The sequence below is a fragment of the Bison bison genome, unplaced genomic scaffold, assembly GCF_000754665.1.
Source record: "Bison bison bison isolate TAMUID 2011002044 unplaced genomic scaffold, Bison_UMD1.0 scf7180017864034, whole genome shotgun sequence".
NCBI lineage: Eukaryota > Metazoa > Chordata > Mammalia > Artiodactyla > Bovidae > Bison > Bison bison.
In genome coordinates, this window is record NW_011494606.1 from 3987931 (window position 1) to 4010472 (window position 22542).

At 37.0% G+C, this 22542-nt stretch overlaps 1 protein-coding gene across 1 annotated transcript in view; it reads right to left on the bottom strand.

Moving 5' to 3' along the window:
* PIAS1 (protein inhibitor of activated STAT, 1) overlaps positions 1 to 22542 on the bottom strand; it is a 92254-nt gene that overhangs the window by 45755 nt on the left and 23957 nt on the right. The window contains exons 2-3 of the mRNA XM_010834515.1: positions 3756 to 3840; positions 3449 to 3496 (exon numbers count right to left, since the gene is read on the bottom strand). Of these exons, the coding sequence (XP_010832817.1) occupies positions 3449 to 3496; positions 3756 to 3840 (133 nt within the window). The remainder of the gene's footprint in view (positions 1 to 3448; positions 3497 to 3755; positions 3841 to 22542) is intronic.

Genomic DNA, 22542 nt, shown 5'->3' on the forward strand with positions numbered 1-22542 from the left:
GGCTCAGGAGGGAGGGGACATGTATATGCTTATGGATGATTCATGTTGATATTTGGCAGAAAACAATGAAATTCAGTAAAAGCAATCATTCTTCAATGAAAACAACTAAGTTTTCTCTATACAGAACATCTCAAAGCTAATAAGGACTGTAGCTTTTTAAGAAGAAAATATATGTGTGTGCGCTCAGTTGCGTCTGACTCTTTGCAACCCTATGGATGGTAGCCCGCCAGGCTCCTCTGTCCATGGGATTCTCCAGGCAAGAATACTGGAGTGGGTTGCCATTTTCTCCTCCAGGGGATCTTCCCAATCCAGAGGTTGAAGCTGCATCTCCTGCACTGGCAGGCAGATTCTTTACCACTGTGCCACCTGGGAAGCCCAATATAATATATGGTATTTCCCAAATGTATTTGTCTATAAAACATTTTCTTGGTTCTCAGCAGAATATACTGAAAAATGCTAAAAGTCAAGCTCCAGGATCAAGTTTTGTCCACCAAGTTCAAGTATTCCATTAGTTTCTGAAAACTGAAGATGTTGAATAATAATAATATTTGTATTATATCCACATGTGCTTAGAATACTATTTAGAAACTCACAAAAACATTTATTTCTAAATTAAATGTGCAATCTTTCAGGAAAAACCAAGACAGCTACATAATTTGTACACTCTCAATCTTTTCATTCTATTTTTTTTTTAATTTGGCTGCACCAGGTCTTAGTTGTGGTATGTGGGACCTAGTTCCCTGACCAGGTACTGAACTGGGCCCTCTGCATTGGGAGCACAAAGGCTTAGCCCCAGGACCACCAGGGAAGTTCCTTACTCTATTCATTCTTACATAGATTGAGAAATAAATTAATCTGCTATTTAAGACAACGATTCTCAATTACTTCCTTGTTCCCAATATAGAGCTAAGGTTCACTCCACCTTTACAGAATGTTCCCAGAACTTTTTGGTTTATATGTTAAGTATGCTATCTCTGAATTCTGTGAAATATTCATTGTTTTTACACAAGTTTTTAAACAAGAAGCACAAGTATCTTCTCTCAATATCCTGATCTGCCTGCAACGGAATCTGTGTGAGGGAAGGTCCACAAATGGGACAATTTTCTATGTAAAATTTTATGGGTACATATATGGTCATCTTTAAGCAGGGACAATCTATAGTTTCCATTACATTCTCAAAGAGGTTAGAGAGTCATAGAAAGGTTTAGAATTACTAACCTGCGAAGATTTTCTCAAAATATACTTAGCACACAGATATCAACACCCACAAGATCATCTCTAGCCCCAGCAGAACCTTCTATGATAGGCCAGTTCTTTACTTAGCAAAAGTAAGAGGATGCTCTAGTTTCAAACCAATTATGCCAGTGTCGTGGGAGATTAGAAACATGGACCTGGCTGCCTGAAGCTGCCGAAAAACAGAATTCATGTGACAAGCTGACTCCTATTCAACTAAGTAAAAAGTGAACATCTAAGAAATCATTCTTACAAACCAAAGGTTTTTTTAAAAAAGGAACAATAGCACAAAGTTTCTATACAGATGTTTATGGGGGTGGAGAGGGGAAACAGATAAATGAAAACAGATTAGGAATCTAATAGAGAAAATATTGATCTTAATTCTGACCAAACTGTTTTTCATGTTTTAGATAAAGACTTATAATTAGGATAATAGATGGTATATGCTCCAAACTTAATAACCTGGGATTGCTGTGGGGGATGGGCAATGTGGGGATGAAAACAGTTTAGCAAAACACAAATAATCATCTAATAATTCCCAAATATAAACAAAATATATACAATATTTAATATAAACAATCTAGCAAAACACAATTGTATATATTAAACATAATTATATATATTAAATATGTATATATTAAATATATACAATATATTTAATATAAACAATTTAGCAAAACACAAAGAACCACCTAATAATTCCCAAATATATACAAAATATAATACAAAATATATACAAAATATAGTACAAAATGGTTCTTTTCCCATTAAGTTTCGGATATAATCTGAATTTAAAATAGCTAAGCCCCTCCAGTATTCTTGTGCTTCCCTGGTCGTTCAGACAGTAAAGATTCTGCCTGCAATGCAGGACATCTGGGTTTGATCCCTGGATTGGAAAGATCCCCTGGAGAAGGGAATGGCTACCCACTCCAGTATCCTTGCCTGGAGAATTCTATGGACAGAGGAGCCTGGCAGGCTACAGTCCATGGGGTCTCAAAGAGTTGGACACGACTGAGCAACTTTCACTTTACAAGTCATTTTTAACCATCACGATTCCCTTAGAATCTCTGAACTGATCTTAGAAAGAAAGAACACCTTCCTATGGAATGAGATCAATGCCTCCTGCTGCTTTAAAGAATGTATGGACGGTAATGCTAAGGATAGCAGGTGGGTCTTCTGTTCTAGAACTATGGTTTGCAAATTCAGTCTTGGGATAGTCTCCTCAAACGAAAACTAACCCAGAAGTCAAACATGTAAAAACAGGTCAAAGCAGCACTACTTTGGTTCAGAGTGTGTATATGTGTGTGTGTCAGGTAGGAGAGTTGGGGTGGGGGAGAAGGTGGAATGATAGCCAGAGGGAAGCCAAATGGTGGCTTCAAGCAACAGTCTGAAAACCACTGTTTTAAAAGACAAAGTCACATAGCAGTATGAACAAAATGTAAATTGAGGCAGGAAGTAAAAAATATCACAGCAATATGTAATTATTTACGAAGGCGCTGAATTTTAGCCCTTCAGTCAGTCATTATCATCATCTGCCCGACAGAGGATAAAGCGCCTTCACACAGAAACACCTTTGTCAGTACCTTCCAAAACCAAGACCTTACCTCTCTTCTGCTTTCTCAGTTTTCATCACACTACTTCTAAGTCTAGATCAGACGTTTTCACATTATTCTGTGAAGAACTGAGCTGGTTCTTTAATCTCTTTTCTGATCTCTTAGTACGTTTATAATCTATACATACAACTTAGTATTTGATTTTGAGACTGGGCTATGTGTTTGACTTATCCTTCTTACTTTATATGGAAAATAGCTTCCGGAGGAAAACAATTGTCTTTCTCTTCTATCTCTATCGCAACAAGAACAGTGTGGGGCACTTAAGTCTACACTACAATAGTCACTGAGTAAAAAGAACAGCATAAGATGGTTTATGTAAGCAATGAGAGACATTAACATAAAAGATGTGTTAGATACTCTTAGAAGAAATGGGCTAAGAAAAGAAATTGAATATGGGACAGTACCACGTTGGAAAATTCTCATTTTGCTTTTCAAATTTATCAAAAGATGTCTCACACAGAATCTAAATTAGAGAGTATTTAAAAGTTAATGGTTTAAATATAGGACACAGAAAATACTTACTGAAAATTAGAAAGATTTTAGAAATCTTTAAGAAATATTGATTTTTAAACTTTGAATATATACTGTAGTCAATACTTTACCTTAACTGGACCTGCACTGTGAAGTCACATTTGGTCCCAGAAATATCCCTAGAAAAGACATGGTAAGAACTAAAATTATTTTAAAGACATCCACAGGAAAGCTGATTCAAAGACACGGCTAACTCCAGAACGTATATCAGAAATAGTAAGAGTTCTTATGGTAAGTAACATTCTAATGATATTTTCAGTACTAATACTTGCATGACAATAATACTCACCCCTGAATATACTGTTTCAAAAAGTCACTTATTATAGACAAAACTGGATGCAAAGGTCAAACTGCAAGTTACACTCAGAGACAACTTACATGGAACTACTGATCTGCTGCACTTGTTGTGGCGTCAATGCAAATGCAAAACAGGTTTCTCGAAAGCGCTGACTGTTGTCTGATGCTAAAGAAGAAAAGAATTATATTTTTTAATTACCTTCAAATTCTCAATATAGTACACAATAGCAAACAAAACAAAAAACTTCAACCATTCACATGCCTTTAATTAACTAGGATGAATGCTAGCGTTTAGATAACAAGTCAATTATGGCATTTGAAAATTAAGACATGTGCTACATGTCTAATCATAGACGTCTGCATCTAAAAAGGACATGTATAAAAACACGCTGATATTAATTTTATTTAAAATAATACAAAGCCATTTAAAGATATAAATGAGCTAAGTAACAAACATATTATTTTTGAGCTAAGTAACAAACGTATACATACACCTTGAGATCTGCCCAGGTAAGATGACAGTTGGACTTGAAGGCAAATTAAGAATTTTATCACCCCCCACCTAACTATACCACTAAATTTTTATAAAATAAATAACATATATAATTTGTCCTATCCTTAGATGAACAGACCTCAAAATTCGCCTGTGGTTACTATCTCAAAAAAGGAAAGGAGTTACACGAAGAAGGGAAAGAAGAGAATAGAGAGAAGAGGAAGGAAGGAGAGGTGGGGAAAGAAAAGAATATATTTTGATATCAGTGGTAAATATCTTTCTTGTTTGCTATATTTCTGCACAAAGAAGCACTAAATGATCGTTGAATGAAGTAAAGACTGAAAATGAAGGAATAGCAAATTAAATTATTTAAACCGTCCTTTTCCAGGATAATTTTCTAGAACAAATGGATCACTTTTCATACCAAAGAACTCCCAGCCTGCGGGCCACTTAAACTGGTGCAGAAAAAGTAGCTGAAGTTGGCCATTTCTTACCTGCAAGCAACACTTCCTCCAAAACTACCACGCACAAATGTCCAAAAAAGCTGTACAAATGAATGAGAAAGGAATCCAAAAGAGTACTGTTGGATCTACAATTTCAAGTCAATGACCAACCTAGATAGCATATTCAAAAGCAGAGACATTACTTTGCCAACAAAGGTCCGTCTAGTCAAGGCTATGGTTTTTCCAGTGGTCATGTATGGATGTGAGAGTTGGACTGTGAAGAAGGCTGAGCGCCGAAGAATTGATGCTTTTGAACTGTGGTGTTGGAGAAGACACTTGAGAGTCCCTTGGACTGCAAGGAGATCCAACCAGTCCATTCTAAAGGATATCTGTCCTGGGTGTTCTTTGGAAGGAATGATGCTGAAGCTGAAACTCCAGTACTTTGGCCACCTCATGCAAAGAGTTGACTCATTGGAAAAGACTCTGATGCTGGGAGGGATTGGGGGCAGGAGGAGAAGGCGACGACAAAGGATGAGATGGCTGGATGGCATCACTGACTCGATGGACGTGAGTCTGAGTGAACTCCGGGAGTTGGTGATGGACAGGGAGGCCTGGCGTGCTGCAATTCATGGGGTCGCAAAGAGTCGGACATGACTAAGTGACTGAATTGAACTGAACTGAACTGACCGGAACTGAACTGACAGGAGTATCTCTTCCAAGCCTACATTTGTATTTCTGCTTTCTGTGATCTGGGAAAGCTTCTTAAAAATTAATTTAATTATTTTCATCAGAGGCTAATTACTTTAAAATATTGTAGTGGTTTTTGCCATACATTGACATGAATCAGCCACGGGTGTACATTTGTCCTCCATCCTGAACCCCTATCCCACCTCCCTCCCCATCCCATCCCTCTGGGTCATCCCAGTGCACCGGCCCTGAGCGCCCTGTCTCATGCATTGAATCTGGACTGGCGATCTATTTCACACTTAGTAATATACATGTTTCAATGCTATTCTCTCAAATCATTACCCCCCTCACCTTCTCCCACAGAGTCCAGAAGTTTGTTCTTTACATTTGTGTCTCTTGGTGTTGCGTGTATAGGGTCATCATCACCATCTTTCTAAATTCCATATATATGCGTTAGTATACGGTATTGGTGTTTCTCTGACTTACTTCACTCTGTATAATAGGCTCCAGTTTCATCCACCTCATTAGAACTGATTCAAATGTATTCTTTTTAGTAGCTGATTAATATTCCATTGCGTATATGTACCACACCTTTCTTATCCATTCATCCATCGATGGACATCTAGGTTGCTTCCATGTCCTGGCTATTGTAAACAGTGCTGCGATGAACACTGAAAGAGAACACGTGTCTCTTTCAATTCTGGTTTCCTCAGTGTGTATGCCCAGCAGTGGCATTGCTGGGTTGTATAGCAGTTCTGTTTCCAGTTTTTTAAGGAATCTCCACACTGTTCTCCATATTGGCTGTACTAGTTTGCATTCCCACCAACAGTGTAAGAGGGTTCCCTTTTCACCACACCCTCTCCAGCATTTATTGCTTGTAGACTTTTGGGTAGCAGCCATTCTGACCGGCGTGAGATGGCACCTCATTGTGGTTTTGATTTGCATTTCTCTGATAATGAGTGATGTTGAGCATCTTTTCATGTGTTTGTTAGCCATCTACATGTCTTCTTTGGAGAAATGTCTGTTTAGTTCTTTGGCCCATTTTTTGATTGGGTCATTTATTTCTCTGGAGTTGAGCTGCATGAGCTACTTGTATATTTTTGAGATTAACTCTTTATCCGTTGCTTCATTTGCTATTATTTTCTCCCATTCTGAAGGCTGTCTTTTCACCTTGCTTATAGTTTCCTTTGTTGTGCAAACGCTTTTAAGTTTAATTAGGTCCCATTTGTTTATTTTTGCTTTTATTTCCATTACTCTGAGAGGTGGGTCATAGAGGATCCTGCTGTGATTTATGTCAGGGAGTGTTTTGCCTATGTTGGGAAAGTTTTTTCTTAAAGACTCTATCCCCAAGAAACAGTTAAGATAATCAGAAAGCTATCTTAATCATGAAATATCAACTTGGCAAAAAGCAGATAACCAAGGACTAGAATGTAGAAAAGCAAACAGTTTCCTCTTTCAGGCAATGAAAGTAACTTCTTTGTTTCTGACTTAGGATATGTCTCTCTCAAAATTTTAGTCCAGTAGGCTTAGCCTGATTTAGATTTCTGGCTCTGTTGTAAAACAGTACTAAAATAAGTTTCCAAGTATCAAAAATAATATTCTCTAGGCAAAATTTCAGATTCTTTTAGAATATATGAGTACAGTAAGTTTTGGACACATACACACACAGACTTAGAAAAGATATAACTAAAATAACGAGGTTGCTTTTTGAGCCACACGTAGAAATCAGATTTATTACTTAATAGTAACCCCTTTATATCCTCTTTTATATATATTAATAGTAGACTGGACTGTTCACAGGATTATTACTGGTTACCTGGAAAACCATATTTCATACTATTTGATTTTCAGGTTTAATTTTGTTATGAATGCCAGTGAATTTAGTTTTGGTCTCAGGTAACAGACCATTTAAAATTTTTTCTAAAAGTTAATTAAGCTATCATTATTCCTTTCAGAAAAATTCAGGCCAAACAGAAGCATGGAATCTTATACTGAAAAGTAAGCCTTACAAATCATCCAAAACAATGACCTCCAATGTTGAGGATAAGCATCTAAGAGATGCTCAGATTTTCCATAAAATCTAATTCACAAAAATACCTAAAATTTTATGTCAAATCTTGTATGGCACATGCTAAATTATTTTTCTGAAAGGGTACAAATGATCAAATGAGCTTGCAGACCACTGATCTAAATTCAAATTCAGGAATTCAACATTCCTTTCAATTCTTCCATTTATATACTTTGAAACATTTTAGAGATGAAGGAAGAGTGGTCATTACCTTGTCAGACAGAAGATGACTAGTGATGTACAGTGTAATTGTAAGAAAGCTTGCAGCCCAACAGAGTAGCAAGTATAGTGGGAGAGAGATGAGATCACACAGACGTGGATTTGAAACAGGTTTTACCACTTATTTGCCGTATGACCTTAGGTACTGTTTTCCCCAATACTTAACACACACAAACACAAAAACCCTCATAGGATTATTTAAATATAAATGAGGTAAGATATTTTAAAAGCATGAATTTCCTTTTCTGTCTCCCTTTCTCCTTATGACCTTGCTGCTGCTGCTAAGTCACTTCAGTCGTGTCCAACTCTGTGTGACCCCATAGACGGCAGCCCACCAGGCTCCCCCGTCCCTGGGATTCTCCAGGCAAGAACACTGGAGTGGGTTGCCATTTCCTTCTCCAATGCATGAAAGTGAAAAGTGAAAGTGAAGTCGCTCAGCCGTGTCCGACTCCCAGCGACCCCAAGGACTGCAGCCCACCAGGCTCCTCCATCCATGGGATTCTCCAGGCAAGAGCACGGGAGTGGGGTGCCTTATGACCTTACACTGAATCAAAACATAATGCTCTAACTCCTACCCATTGATGTCATGTAGTATAGCCCATTATAGCCACTCTTCAAATATTTTAGACAGCATTAATGTGCCCCACTCTCTCCATTGACTATTTCCACTGCATTTCAGACAGGATTTCAGAATTACTCACCATTCTGATCTTTCTCCTCCAGACATACACCAGACTATCACACTTTGAAAGTAACAGCACTGAACACACTCTTTGTCATAGCATATATTATTTTTCCCAAATATTTGCTGCCCCTCTGTGCTGACCCATTCCCCAAAGGAGGATTATGACACAGTGTCACTGTTGCCTTGGTCAATGAAATATGACTGGAAGTGTACCACTTCAGAGCAGACCTTTAAGACCTGTCCTTGGGTTTCAACATCTTTCCTTCTAGTCTACCTTGATTCTAAAGTGGAGAGAACTAGAGCAGAGCCACAATCAATTCACAGATAATAAGTAGCCTAAGTGAAAAATAACTCTTCATTGTTTGCCATTGAAATTTATGATTGCTTTTAAGCTGACTGACATTATTCCAGATGTCACATGACAAGAACAATATTTCTATCAACAACTGCAATATACTATTACTAATCCACACAACAACCATAAACAACTATTTCCTCAGATTTAGAAATTGAGGTTCTAAGTAGTTATGTAACTGTCAAGGCCTCATACTAGGTAAGTAGAACCCAAATTAGAACTCAGATCTACACATTTCCAAAGCCCATGCTCTTCTCATAACATAGGACTATTAGCTTCCCTGATCTAAGTGTTGTACTTCTATTAAGTACAGACTAGCATTATATTTGCTTGCCTGGAGAATCCCGGGGACGGGGGAGCCTGGTGGGCTGCCGTTTATGGGGTGGCACAGAGTCGGACACGACTGAAGCGACTTAGCAGCAGCAGCAGCAGCAGCATTATATTTGCTTGCCTGGAGAATCCCAGGGACGGGCGAGCCTGGTGGGCTGCCGTTTATGGGGTCGCACAGAGTCAGACACTACTGAAGAGACTTAGCAGCAGCAGCAGCATTATATTTGATCACAGGAAACAGGAAAAGAGTGTCCCACTATACCCTCATCATAACTGCTTGTCATTTCTACATATTTCTTACCAATTAAATTATCCACATAATTTGAAAGCTTGCTTTAAAAAAATTACTTATCACATTTTCAATTATAATCTCTATTACCATATTTAATTATTGCATTGTATTCTATCTATGGGATATATGAAAATTGTAATTACTCCTTTGATTAGCCATTTAGGTTTTCTAAGTTTTCATTATTTGAAAACAACTCTGTATACAGGATTTATATGTTTGCTTTTTGGAAAGGGGGGTGTAGTAATTATTTTCTTTGGATCAATTCCCAGATGTGGGTTTTCTGGGTCAAAAAGTATTGAGATCTTTTAAAATGAATTTTATCACAAAAGTGGTTTTCAAACACTTGTAACACTATATATATATATATATATATATATATATAACCATTACCAATTTGTGCATCTACTTATTGCATTTTACTCTGGCCTGCCTGGGAGTTGCTGTTAATTTAATGGGTAGGTCTGTGTAACTCCTTAGTAGTTTAAATTGTATCGAAAAATTTTTTCCTGTTTTCAACTTCCTATTTAGTTAATTGCCCAATCTTGTCCTATGCCCATTTTTACATTTGCATAGAGTTTCATACATAAAAAAAAATATTAACCTTGGAAATTTGCTGAAAATATTTCCCCTGGTCTGTTACATTTTTTCATTTTGGCAATATTATTGGATAATTCAAAGTTAAGTTTTATGTAGTCTTATCTGTCAATCACTTCCTTTGTTAATTTGTATTGTTTCCCTCCTTAGGTTCATTCAGTACACAATTCATTTCTTTGGCTTGTTGTTTCCATGTAATTATAAATCCATCTGGAACATATTTTAATATGTAATTTTTTTTTAAATATAAATTTTTATTTCTCCTATTTGCTTAGTTATACTAACATGATTTATTAAATAATCTTTCTTCCTTATGGATATGTGTGCTTCCTTTATCATATTAAATCCTTATATCCAACACGTTCCATTTCCAGGCTATTTTCTCATTGGTCTTCTTTATCCTGGTGCTGGCACCCTATTTTTTAAACTGTTATAGTTTCACTATATTTTGATGTCTTCTATTAGGTTTCTCTCCATTTATTCTTTTTTCAGAACTTTAACATCAACTCAAATGTTTTATCAAGATGAACTTCTGAATCCTTTTGTCATGATTCTCAAAGTTCAATGGTATTTTGAGTAAAATTATACCCATGACTTATTTTAAGAGCTGATATCTTTATATCTTTAATCTTTCTATGCTGGAGTACTGTACCTGTGTCCATTTATTCATATCCTTAAGGTTTTACCATTTTTATCATGGGATTCCCAGGTGGCTCAGTGGTAAAGAATCTGCCTGCCAATGCAGGAGATACAGGTTCAGTCCCTGGGTCAATAAGATCCCCTGGAGGAGGAATGGCAACCCACTCCAGTATTATTACTGGGAAAATCCCAAGGACAGAGAAATCTGGTGGGCTACAGTCCATGGGGTCACTAAGAGTCAGACACAACTGAGCACACAAGAATGCATTTTTATCATAAAAATTAGTCACAGAGTTTCCATTAAGATTATTCTTACACAAACTATCAATCAATAGGAGAATGACTAAGCATTCATATAACAGAACATTCTGTAACAAAAAAAAGAAAAGAAAAATCAACACCAGAAGCTAGTTTCTTTTGAAGATCAATAAAACTGATAAACCTCTAGCAATACTAAGGAAAAGAAGACACAAATAAGAGTAAGAAACACGAAGTGACATCACTACAGAGTCTATAGATAATAAAAGCATATAAAAGAATATCATGAACACCTTTCAGACTTGAACTGACAACTTTAAAACTCTTGCCCCTAAATTAAAAAGAGAATATTTCTCAACTCATTCCATGAAGAGAGCAGTACTACAGTACCAAAACAAGACAAATACATTGAAAGAAAACTACCATTGTTACTTCTCATGAACATAAATACAAACATTCTTGACGCAACTTTAGCAAATCCAATCCAATTATATTAAAGTTAAAAAAAATGACTATATGACTATAAAAAATGACTATACTATATGACTATATTTTAAAAAGGGTAATATATCATAACCAACAGAGACGTATCCCAAGAATGCAGGGTTGGTTCAACATTCAAGTCACTAGGTTAACAAACTAAGGAAGAAACAACATATTATCATTTCAATAGATCTAGAAAAAGCATCTGACAAAAATTCAACATTCTTGATTTTTAAAAAAAGCTCTCAGCAAAGCAGGTATAAATGTGAACTTTCTCATCCCAATAAATGATTTCTATGAAAAATCTATAGTCAACATTATACTTAAAGATGAAAGACTAAAGAATTAGAAACAAGGCAGTGATATCCATTTATCATTTCTATTCAACAATGTACTGGCAATTCTTATCAGTGCAATAAAGCAAGAAAAAGAAATAAAAAACATCAGGATTGGAAAGTAACTAAAATCATCTATCCACAGACAATATGATGATTTATGTAGAAAATCTCATAGAAAGGTATTAGAATAAGTGAGTCCAGTAAGGTAACAATAAAATATAAAATCTGTGTTATTTCTGTAAATTAGCAGCAAACAGTAAGAAATTGAAATTTTAAAAACACATTTACAGTAGCATCCCCTCAAAATGAAATATTTAGGGATAAATCCAACAAAAGAGGCACTAGACCTGTGCAGTGAAAAATGCTAAATAATGCTCAGAAAAATTAAGGACCAAAATAAATGAAGAGACAGTGTTTATGGATCAGAAGACTCAATGCTGCTAAGATATCAGTTGTTTCAAACTGATCTACAGATTCAATGTAATCTAATCAAAATCCTAGCTAGTTTTTGCTGTTTTTTTCCTTTTAAAGAAATTGACAAGGTGCTTCTAAACTTCACATGGAAATGCAAAGTACCTAGAAGAAATTAAAACAACTCTGAAAAAGAACAAAACTAGAGAGCTAAGCGGAGAAGGCAATGGCAGCCCACTCCAGTACTCTTGCCTGGAAAATCCCATGGACAGAGGAGCCTGGTAGGCTGCAGTCCATGGGGTCGCTAAGAGTCGGACATGACTGGGAGACTTCACTTTCTCTTTTCACTTTGATGCACTGAAGAAGGAAATGGCAACCCACTCCAGTGTTCTTGCCTGGAGAATCCCAGGGACAGCGGAGCCTAGTGGGCTGCCGTCTATGGGGTCGCACAGAGTCGGACACAACTGAAGCGACTTAGCAGCAGCAGCAGAGGGCTAACACCACTTGATTTCAAAACTTATCATAAAGGTACAGTAACAAAGACACTGTGATGCTGGTGTCAAGATAAAAAAAAAATAGATCTATGGAGCAGAGTAGAGAATCTTGAAATATACCCACATATATGTGAACAACTGATTTTTGACAAAGGCACAAAGGCAACTTAGTTGAAAAAGAATAGTCTTTTCAATTAATGGTGCCAGAACAACTGGATAACCATATGCAGTGGGGGGAAAAGTGCTTTGAATCATACAGTACACCATATGTAAAAATTAACACAAAGTAGATCATAAGTAACAACAGAGAAAATGGTAGAGCAGGAAGCTTCAGGAGTTATTCCCTCCTCCAAAACAACCATTAAGCTGGAGAAATTTCTTAAAAAGATCAGAATTAATGATTTCAGAACTTTAAACCTGATCAGACACTTCACAGCAACCAGGAGGAATGCTTGATGAAGAGTCTGTCGAATATGCTGAGAGGGCTATGTGAGAGACCTAGCAATCATCCCCTATTCCTCCGCCCTACTATAGCTGTAGGGACTGTGACCTGCCATCTATTACAAGACTTAAAGAGGTGTACACACTTTACACACCTTAGGAGGGGGCAGGGTGAGAGGGTTATTGGCTATTTGTAGAAATCTGTCAGATCACAGGCTGACTGAAGAGAAATGGCAGAGAAACTTCACAGACCACACAAAAGGAATGCAGCTAGCTCCAGCTTATCCCTGAGGGTCACTAAGTTGCTGACAACCTCTTTGAACTCTGCGTCCACCTTCTCAAATCCATGAAAATCATGAACAAACTGTGGGAAAAGGTTCTTCCAAACTCCATTCATGATGACAGCTGAAACCTCAGGCCGAGCAAAGTAAATGGTATTTAAGGCCTTGTAGATGTTACAGTCCTTCCAAAATTGTTGCGAGACTGTTCCTGATTCATCACTCGCCTTTACTGCCTGACGAAAAGTGTGACACAATGGTCGCTCTAAGTCCCTGGTCCATGCTGAAAGACGTAGTATCTGGTGGCAGATGCACTACTTTGACGTTGGCATGAAAGTCGTCCATGAACAGGGCCTGGAGCACTGTTGAACAGCAAAAGAATTCTGAATGGGACATCCTTCTGCAGGCAATATTTCTCTACCTCCAGGATAAAGTGGTAGAAAAACCAGTCCTGGAAAATGGCCTGTGCACCCAGGCTTTGGGGTTACTCTTTCATACAACAGGAAGAGAGTCCTTGGCTATGTTTTTAAGGGTTCCTGGGTTCTCTGAACAATAAACCAAGAAAGGCTTCAGCTTCACATAGCTGGAACCACTGCCACCAAACAAGAATTAGCCTAATGGCAACCCACTCCAGTGTTCTTGCCTGGAGAATCCCAGGGACAGCGGAGCCTGGTGGGCTGCCATCTATGGGGTCGCACAGAGTCAGACACGACTGAAGCGACTTAGCATTGCTGCTGTATAGCATGGCATCAACTTTTCCTACTTACTGATGTAACTTTGGTCTGGATCCTCTTCCAGTATAGTCCTGTCTCATCCACATAAAAAGACCTGCTCAGGTAAATACTCGCCTTCATCAATAATAGCTTTTAGAATTTCAGGAAATTCCCAGGCAGCTACTGTATCTGCAATGGCTGCCTCGCCACTTACTTTTACGTTGTGAAGGCTGGCTCTAGCCTTGAACTGGTGAAATCAGCCATGTTGTTCAGTTGGTAAGTCATGTCTGAATCTTTGCAACCCCATGGACTGCAGCACACCAGGGTTCCCTGTCTTTCCCAGCCATGGATGGCATTAAGAGATGCACCCTCTGATTTCTCACCATGTTTTTACTTCAAGTCTTCATAAAGACTTTGAGCTTTCATTAAGTCAGCATTAAGCTGAGCTGAAACTCAGTGCTGAGGCTGATCTTGCATTCACACACTGAGAAGTTTCTCTCTCTCCTCCATTGCTTTTCCACGCTTCTTCAATATTATTGTCAACTATCACCAGCACAGCAGACTTCACATGTTCCATGATCTTCTCCATGTTCTTTAGAATTGGGCCTATGCTTGAATGATTCATGTTATAGGAACAAGCGACATCTACCATCTTTTCACCTCATTGCACTCTCAATTATTTTCATTTTTGTTTCCCTTGTTATCACTTGGTACTTCCGAGCAGTAACAGCTACATCACCACTGCTTTTACACTTGCTTCTGGACATCCTGGGCTTGATATAAAGATACGTACTACTGTATTCTATACAGTAAAGTACATAAAAACACAACAATTTGTAGAGGAAGCATGCACTTGACAATGTATGCCAGACACGTGAACCAACTTACATGACTGGACATGCAAACGTACATTCGCATCTTTGAAAGTTAACAACTTGAAGGTTCATATGTAGGGGACTTACTGTACACAAAACCAGAACCACTTCAAACTGACCAGGATGGCTATCATTAAAAACAAAACAGAAAACAACAAGAGTTGGTGAGGATACAGAAAAACTGGAACTCCTCATACACTGATGCAGATGCTGTGGAAAACAATTTGGCAGCTCCCCCAAGAGTAAAACACAGAACTATCATTAAGACTCAGTAACTCCACTTTTAGGTATATACTACAGCAAAGAAATGAAAGCAAGGACTCAGACACCCAAATGCCAGTGTCCACGACAGCTTTATTCACAATAGCCATAAGGTAAAAACGGTGTCCATCAACATGAATGGATAAACAAAATGTGGTTTATCTATACCACAGAATATATTATTCAGCCATTAAAAGGATAAACTTGTGACACATGCTACAACATGGACAAACCTTGAAAATATAAGTTGAAATTAGGCAGACAGAAAAGGGTAGATATTATATGATTCCACTTATGTATCTAGATTAGGCAAATTCATAGAGATCCAAAGTAGATTAGGGGTTCCTAGTGGCTGTAGGGAAGGAGGAATGGGAAATTACTGCTCAATGACTACAAAATTACTGCTTAGGGTGATATAAATTTGGAAATGTAGTTATAATCATTGAACAACATCATAAATATAATGAAACACACTGAATTATATACTTTAAAAGGGATAAAACGACAAATTTAGTTTATATTATATATATTGTGTGTGCTCAGTTGTGTCCGAATCTTGGTGACCCCATGTACTGCAGTCCACCAGCCTCCTACGTCCATGGAATTTTCCAGGCGAGAATATTGGAATGGGTTGCTATTTCCTATTCCAGGGGATCATCCTGACCCAGGGATCCAACCTGTGTCTCTTGTGTCTCCTGAATTGGCAGGTGGATTTCTTTACCTCTGTGCCACCTGGGAAGGCCGTATATTATTACAATAAAAAGATTAATAGGTCCTAGACCTAAATGAAAAACCTAAAACTACAAAATATCTAGAAGAACACATAAAAAAAAATTCTTTGCGATCTTGGATTAGGTAAAGACTTCTATTTTTTAAAATGTATTTTATTGTAGTTGATTTACATGTTGTTTTAATTTTGGCTGTAGAGCAAAATGACTTAGTTATACATATATGTACATTTTTTTCATATTCTTTTCCCTTATGGTTTATCACAGGACACTTTATTCCCTGTGTTATTCAGTAAGACCTTTTTGTAAGCCATTCTATGTATAATAGTTTGCAGCTGCTAATCCCAAACTCCCAGTCCAGGGGTAAGTTGAGGGTACAGATTTCTTTAGAGATACAATCCCAAAGCACAATGCTTTTTTTAATTGATGAACTGAACTTCATAAAAATTAAGAACTTATGCTCTTAGAAAGACACTGTTAAAAAAAAAAATGAAAAGAGAAGCCACAGACTGGGAGAAAATATTTAAAACTCACATATCCACTAAGACTTGCAGCCAGAATATATAAAGAACTCTACATAAAGTCACCAACAAAAAAAGCAAACAACCTAACAAAATTTACAATGTGCAACAGATCTAAACAGACGCCTCACCAAAGAAGATAAATATATGGATGACAAAAAAGTACATTAAAAGATGTTCAACATCCTTAGTCTGTGGGAAATGCAAATTAAAACCACAAAGAGACACACACCTGCTAGAATGTCTAACAATCTTTAAAATGATAACATCAAGTGTTGACAAGGATGGAGAGCAACTGCAAAGTTCATATGCTGTAGGTGAGAATGTAAAATGACCTAATAGTTAAAAAAAGTTGAGCAGTTGCTTACTAAGTTAAACCTGTATCCACTGACCCACTCGTTCCATTCCTAAGTAATTTATCCAAGAAAAATATAAGCATATAATCATTTGAGCCCAAATTCTGAGCCCAGATTTTTATAGCAGCTTTGTTCTCATCAGCCAAAAACTGGAAACAACTCAAATATCTATCAACGGGTGAATGAACAGTGTTATATCCACACACTGAAATACCACTCAGCAATAAAAAGCAATAAAGTATAAATACAACATAGATAAACCTTAGAATATAATCTTGAATAAGAAAAAAATCAGACCTCACTACCCACTTCAAAAAAAAAAAATTATATATTTCATGATACCATTTATAAAATTTTAGAAAATGCAAACTGATCTATAGTGACAAAAAACATCTAATCTAGGAGCTGGGTGGGAATGGAAGGGGCAGCAGGGAGGCATTACTAATAGGATGAGGAAACTTTGGGGAGTGATAGATATGTTCATTATTTTTATTATGGTGGTAATTTCACATAGGCAAAATGTATTATATTGTACCTTTCAAGTATGTGTAGTTTATGGCATGTCAGGGATACTTGGATAAAGTTGTTTAAAAAAATAGTAAGTAAAGCAAAATGGTGCACACACACACCCACATGCAAAAAAAGGGCAGATGGTGAGGGGGTATGAACAACAGAGCCTTGGAGAACCTGTACCAAATTTAAGGCTCAAGTCAAGGAATAAATGCCCAGAAATTCAGAAAGAAAAACAGAAAGAAATGTTGTCCTTGATATCAAAGGAAGACAGAATTTCAAAGTGATAATGTTAAATGCTCAGAAGTCAGGATAAGAATTGACAATTAGACTTAATACCTAGCAAGTCATAGGTGATCTTGGCTGGACCTGTTTCAGTGGAATGTGATTGCAACAAATTCAGGTATGAATGGCTACTGATTTTAATACTTAAATATGGATGTTTGTTTTCATAACTGCAATAAGAAATTAATATCTCAGACTTCTGAACTAATTATCGTTCTGTTTTGAATTATTATAAGCAATCTTAAAGACCTCCAAAGTTCTATAACTTGAAATTTTGCTAAGAGTGTTTAATATGAGTGTTTTCAGGATGTAGGATGAGCGTCCTGGGTAATAACTCAGCCTCTCAATGTGGCCTAAATTGTTGTATACTTGTCAGTAGCTCTTGTAGACGGTAAAGAGAGTCATTCAGATTTCCACCTTTTCTATACACCGATTTAGAGAAAGGATGAAACGTCCTAGTGAAGTTACCTACAAAGGTGGTGGAGGATATCTCTTGAGAATATTTAGGGCATACTGTACTCAAAGGAAAAGATTTTCAATAATCTCCCCATAAGTATTAACTTCTGTTTCAATCGTAAGAAAGAAAAGCATTGCTCATAATAACCAGAATATAATTATCATTCAATATATAAAATGTGCAGAGAAAAGGTTAAGGTTTTGGAAACTTCATTTTTTAAAACATTGTTCCATAGAGCGATGAACTAGACTACAAACAGAAAGAAGAATCATGTGGCAATTTACATAAACACATGGAAGGTAAAACCTAGATACATAAACAGTTATTGAGATTCTGATGATAGAAACACTGAGCTAATCTAAGTGGTTGTACTTTCAACTGCTCTAAAAATATTCGTTATTCCACCTCACCAGCAGAAAGAAAAGCTAAAAATAGTCATCTTTCTGTTATAGAATATTTCTTGCTGTCTTGGGGAAAGTGAAACTTAAGTACCTATCTACAAACATCAGTCACAAAATCTTTAATGAGCATATTGGTTTACTTCAAAAACAAAAACCTAGACAACTGGGTAATTTTTAAAAATATACCTAAAACTACATAATTTCATCATTAGGCTGCTAACTACCATTAAAACGTAAGATTGCAAAAATCTGTTCCCCAAGAAAAGGCATATAACAAATCAACAAACTTACTATCCTTAATATGGGAAATACTTTAAGCAAACAAAATATAAAGATCTAAGAACACAGTCATAAAATATTAAGGTAAAAAAGGCAAGATATAAACTTGAAATGTACACCATAAGTAGAATTTATATATATAGATAAATATATATGCATTGAAAGATCAAAAGAGGCAGCAAAACTAATTACTTTGTAACTTAAAATTTTTTCCATATTGAGTATGTACTGCTTTTCTAATAATGTTTTATCTTACATAGAAACCAATATAATATCATACATACGTATTAAACATACAGCTATGTTTTATTGCAAGATTTTAAGAATTTTAGGGTGCCAAGTATTTCACAACAAAATTTGACTAAAGTTCTTTGGGAGGGACAACAAAAGCTAGACATGAATTTTTCCACTTATATAGAACAGAAAGTACTAAGAAGTGGAAAAGAACATTGGAACATGCAATTCTAATGGACTCTGCTAAGTCACTTCAGTCGTGTCCGACTCTGTGTGACTCCATAGACGGCAGCCCACCAGGCTCCCCCATCCCTGGGATTCTCCAGGCAAGAACACTGGAGTGGGTTGCCATTTCCTTCTCCAATGCATGACAGTGAAAAGTGAAAGTGAAGTTGCTCAGTCATTTCTGACTCTTAGCGACCCCGTGGACTGCAGCCTACCAGGCTCCTCCGTCCATGGGATTTTCCAGGCAAGAGTACTGGAGTGGGGGGCCATTGCCTTCTCCGTAATGGACTCTAGCTGTGTAAAAGCCTTTGATTTCATTTTGTCACATCCTAATTGTAGGTTCCTAATAAATTCATTTTCAGTAAGCTTACTATGCTTTCATCATCTTTCTCCTCTGGAATTTAACTCTACCTGTTCTATTTGTCTTTATAATTTCTCAGTTTACTGAATTAGTTAGCTGGTCTCCTGAAAGACTTAGATCCAATGAGCCTACAGAGACCCCTGAATAACTTTAGAACTAAAAGTATGGTAAATATTATATCTGGCCTATCTATTCTTTCACAGCTGACAGGCCATCAGGCTATTTAAGTCCAGTGGGGTTTAAGAAAAAAGACTGGGTCAAACCAAGCCAGCCAGTTATGAACCAAGTTTGATGCTCAATGTTTAAATGCAAAAACAGAAAAAGGAAGAAGACTATCATTGGAAAGGTGGGTTTTTTCTTTTGCAAAAGTTTTTCATTTTCTTCTTTTTCTGATGTTGGGAATACAATCAATCTAAGTTAGGAAAGTTTGGCCACCTCATGTGAAGAGCTGACTCATTGGAAAAGACTCTGATGCTGGGAGGGATTGGGGGCAGGAGGAGAAGGGGACGACAGAGGATGAGATGGCTAGATGGCATCACCGACTCAATGGACGTGAGTTTAAGTAAACTCCAGGAGTTGCTGATGGACAGGGAGGCCTGGCGTGCTGCGATTCATGGGGTCGCAAAGAGTCGGACACGACTGAGCGACTGAACTGAACTGAAGTTAGGAAAAAAACAAAATTCTGCTACTTGATAGCTAAAACACATTTGGAATACATTCTTCCAAGCATTCTGATGCTGAATCTGAAGCTCCAATACTTTGGTCACCTGATGCGAACACTTGATTCATCAGAAAAGACCCTGATGCTGGAAAAGACTGAAGGTAGAAGGGGACAACAGAAGACGAGATGGTTAGATGGCATCACTGATTCCATGGACATGAACTTGGGCAAACTCCGGGAGAAGGCGGGGGCCAGGGAAGCTTGGCATGCTGCAGTCCATGGGGTCACGAAGAGTTGCACATGACTTGGCAACTGAATAAGAACAACAAGCATTTCATTGTTGGGTGTATGTACATTCAAGAGTGTAATATACACAGTGTTTTCCATAAAAATTGCTCTAAATACTTTTCGCAGTTAAAAATGTATAATAAAAATCTTTCCAGGTCAACAAACCTCCTTCTGTCACCATTTTCAGCGGCTGCACGGTATGCTATTACACAGAAATGTGGTAATGTAACCAATCGCCCATTGTTAGGGTAGGTATTTCAGTTGTTTTCAATTTTCCCCGTCAGGTTGTTTCCAATTTTTTCCTTTTGGAAACTACTCCTTGATGAATCCTTTCCTCTTCCATGGCGAGTGTGCATACACATTTGTGTGATCTTTATTTCCTTAGGACATACTCTCTTAGAAAAGGAAGAGGTGGGTCAAAAGATATACATATTTTTAAAGCTTTTGTACAACTGCCCAAACTGCTTCCAGAAATGCTGTTCACTTGCATAAGTAAGTGGTATATGAGAGTTCCCTGCCAACACTGGGCACTAGATGAAAAACATCTTATTGTCTTTAATTTGCATTTCTTTGGCTACTCTAAGCTGACTACTTTTCATACCCTTTTTGGCTTTATGTTATGAGCCACTCTTTCAATGCCTCAAAACTGAGAAATGATTTGCTTTTACTGTCATAATGGTCACTGATGACCTAGATAACAGTGGTTTCTTTGGCATGGGTTAAGTGAAAATCTACTTGGAAAGGATTCATGACAGAAAAGGGAGGAAAGAAATCAAGAGACAGTGAATTGAAACACTGCTGGCAAGGAATTTTGTGGTGAAGGAAAAGGAAATGGGGGTACACCAGGAGGAAAATTAGGAGAACAGTAGTTTTCTAAGATTGGAAAGTTAGCACAAAATTGTATATTAAAGGAATGATCTAGTACACAGGCAAAAAACAAACAAACAAAAAAAAACACTGATGACATAGGAGAGAGAAGGAAGAATTAATAAGCAATGTCCTTGAATAAGGAAGTGAATGGGATCTAAAGGACAAGTGTAAAGATTGGTCTTAGTTCAGAGATCAAAGAATTCACCCAGAGTCACACAAAAATCACATACAGCATATGGGCAGAGATGCAGGTAGGTGTGTATAAGTTACTTGTGATGGTGGGAACTTTTAGAAGTTAATTTTTGACTGGTTCCTTTTTCTTGGTAAAGAAGAAATACGTGAAATCATCAGCAAAGAGAGTGGAAGAATAGCTGTGTGAGAGAAAATAGTGTGTTGTGAGAGAATAAGATTAAACAGTCTCCAGCGTGTATGAACTAGGTAACACTGTATGATGGCTGGTAAAATTAAGCACTTCTGTCCATACACAAATTATTTATAAGTCTTTCATATAGCAAAGATTTATAATATGATCCTATGTAGTAAATATTTTCCCTTGCTTTATTTTGCCATTTAATGTAATAAAAATTTTTTTTGAGTCCTCACAATTAATGCTTTTTTTCCTGAAGAAAAACTCCTTCCTAACTCCAATATTATTTACATATTTTTATCCCATGTAATGCATATTTATTCATTTATTTAAATGCAACTTATATTCCTCTCTGACCTCACTACAGTTTCATTTTTAAGCATTTAAAACTTTAAACCGTTTTGATATTATTCTGACAAGTTGGAAGGTAGGAATTTTACTTTTAGTGGTTAATTAGGTAATTCTGAACAATTTAATATCCAATTTATGCCACTAATTAGAAATTTCACTTTTATGTTGTTTTAGAATTGTATTTCTACTTCATTAACTACTTATTCAGGCATCAGTTCCACAGCTTTAATTACTATACCTTTGCCATTCCTATAGGCAGTATATTTTTAATGTCGTATGCCATACATGTCTTTTTCAGAATTCCTCTATTCTTATTTCTTCTAAATTATACTACACATTTCAGTCATGTTACCTACCACAACCAACTTTCTCTCCTAGCTGAACCTTCCCAGCCCATGCCTTCTACCAGGAAAGCAGCTTTAGGCTGTTTTCTATACCGGACAGTCATTGACAGCAACAGGGAGCATAATTTTCCCAGGGGTAGCCTATCCACTGGCCATAAAATGACTATGCCTGAAGGAATTCATCCATTAGCAACATATTAACTAAAATCAATTCAAACTAGCTTCTTTCAGGATTTGGAGTGTGGACACAGAAGGTCTCCAAAAGCTACCTGC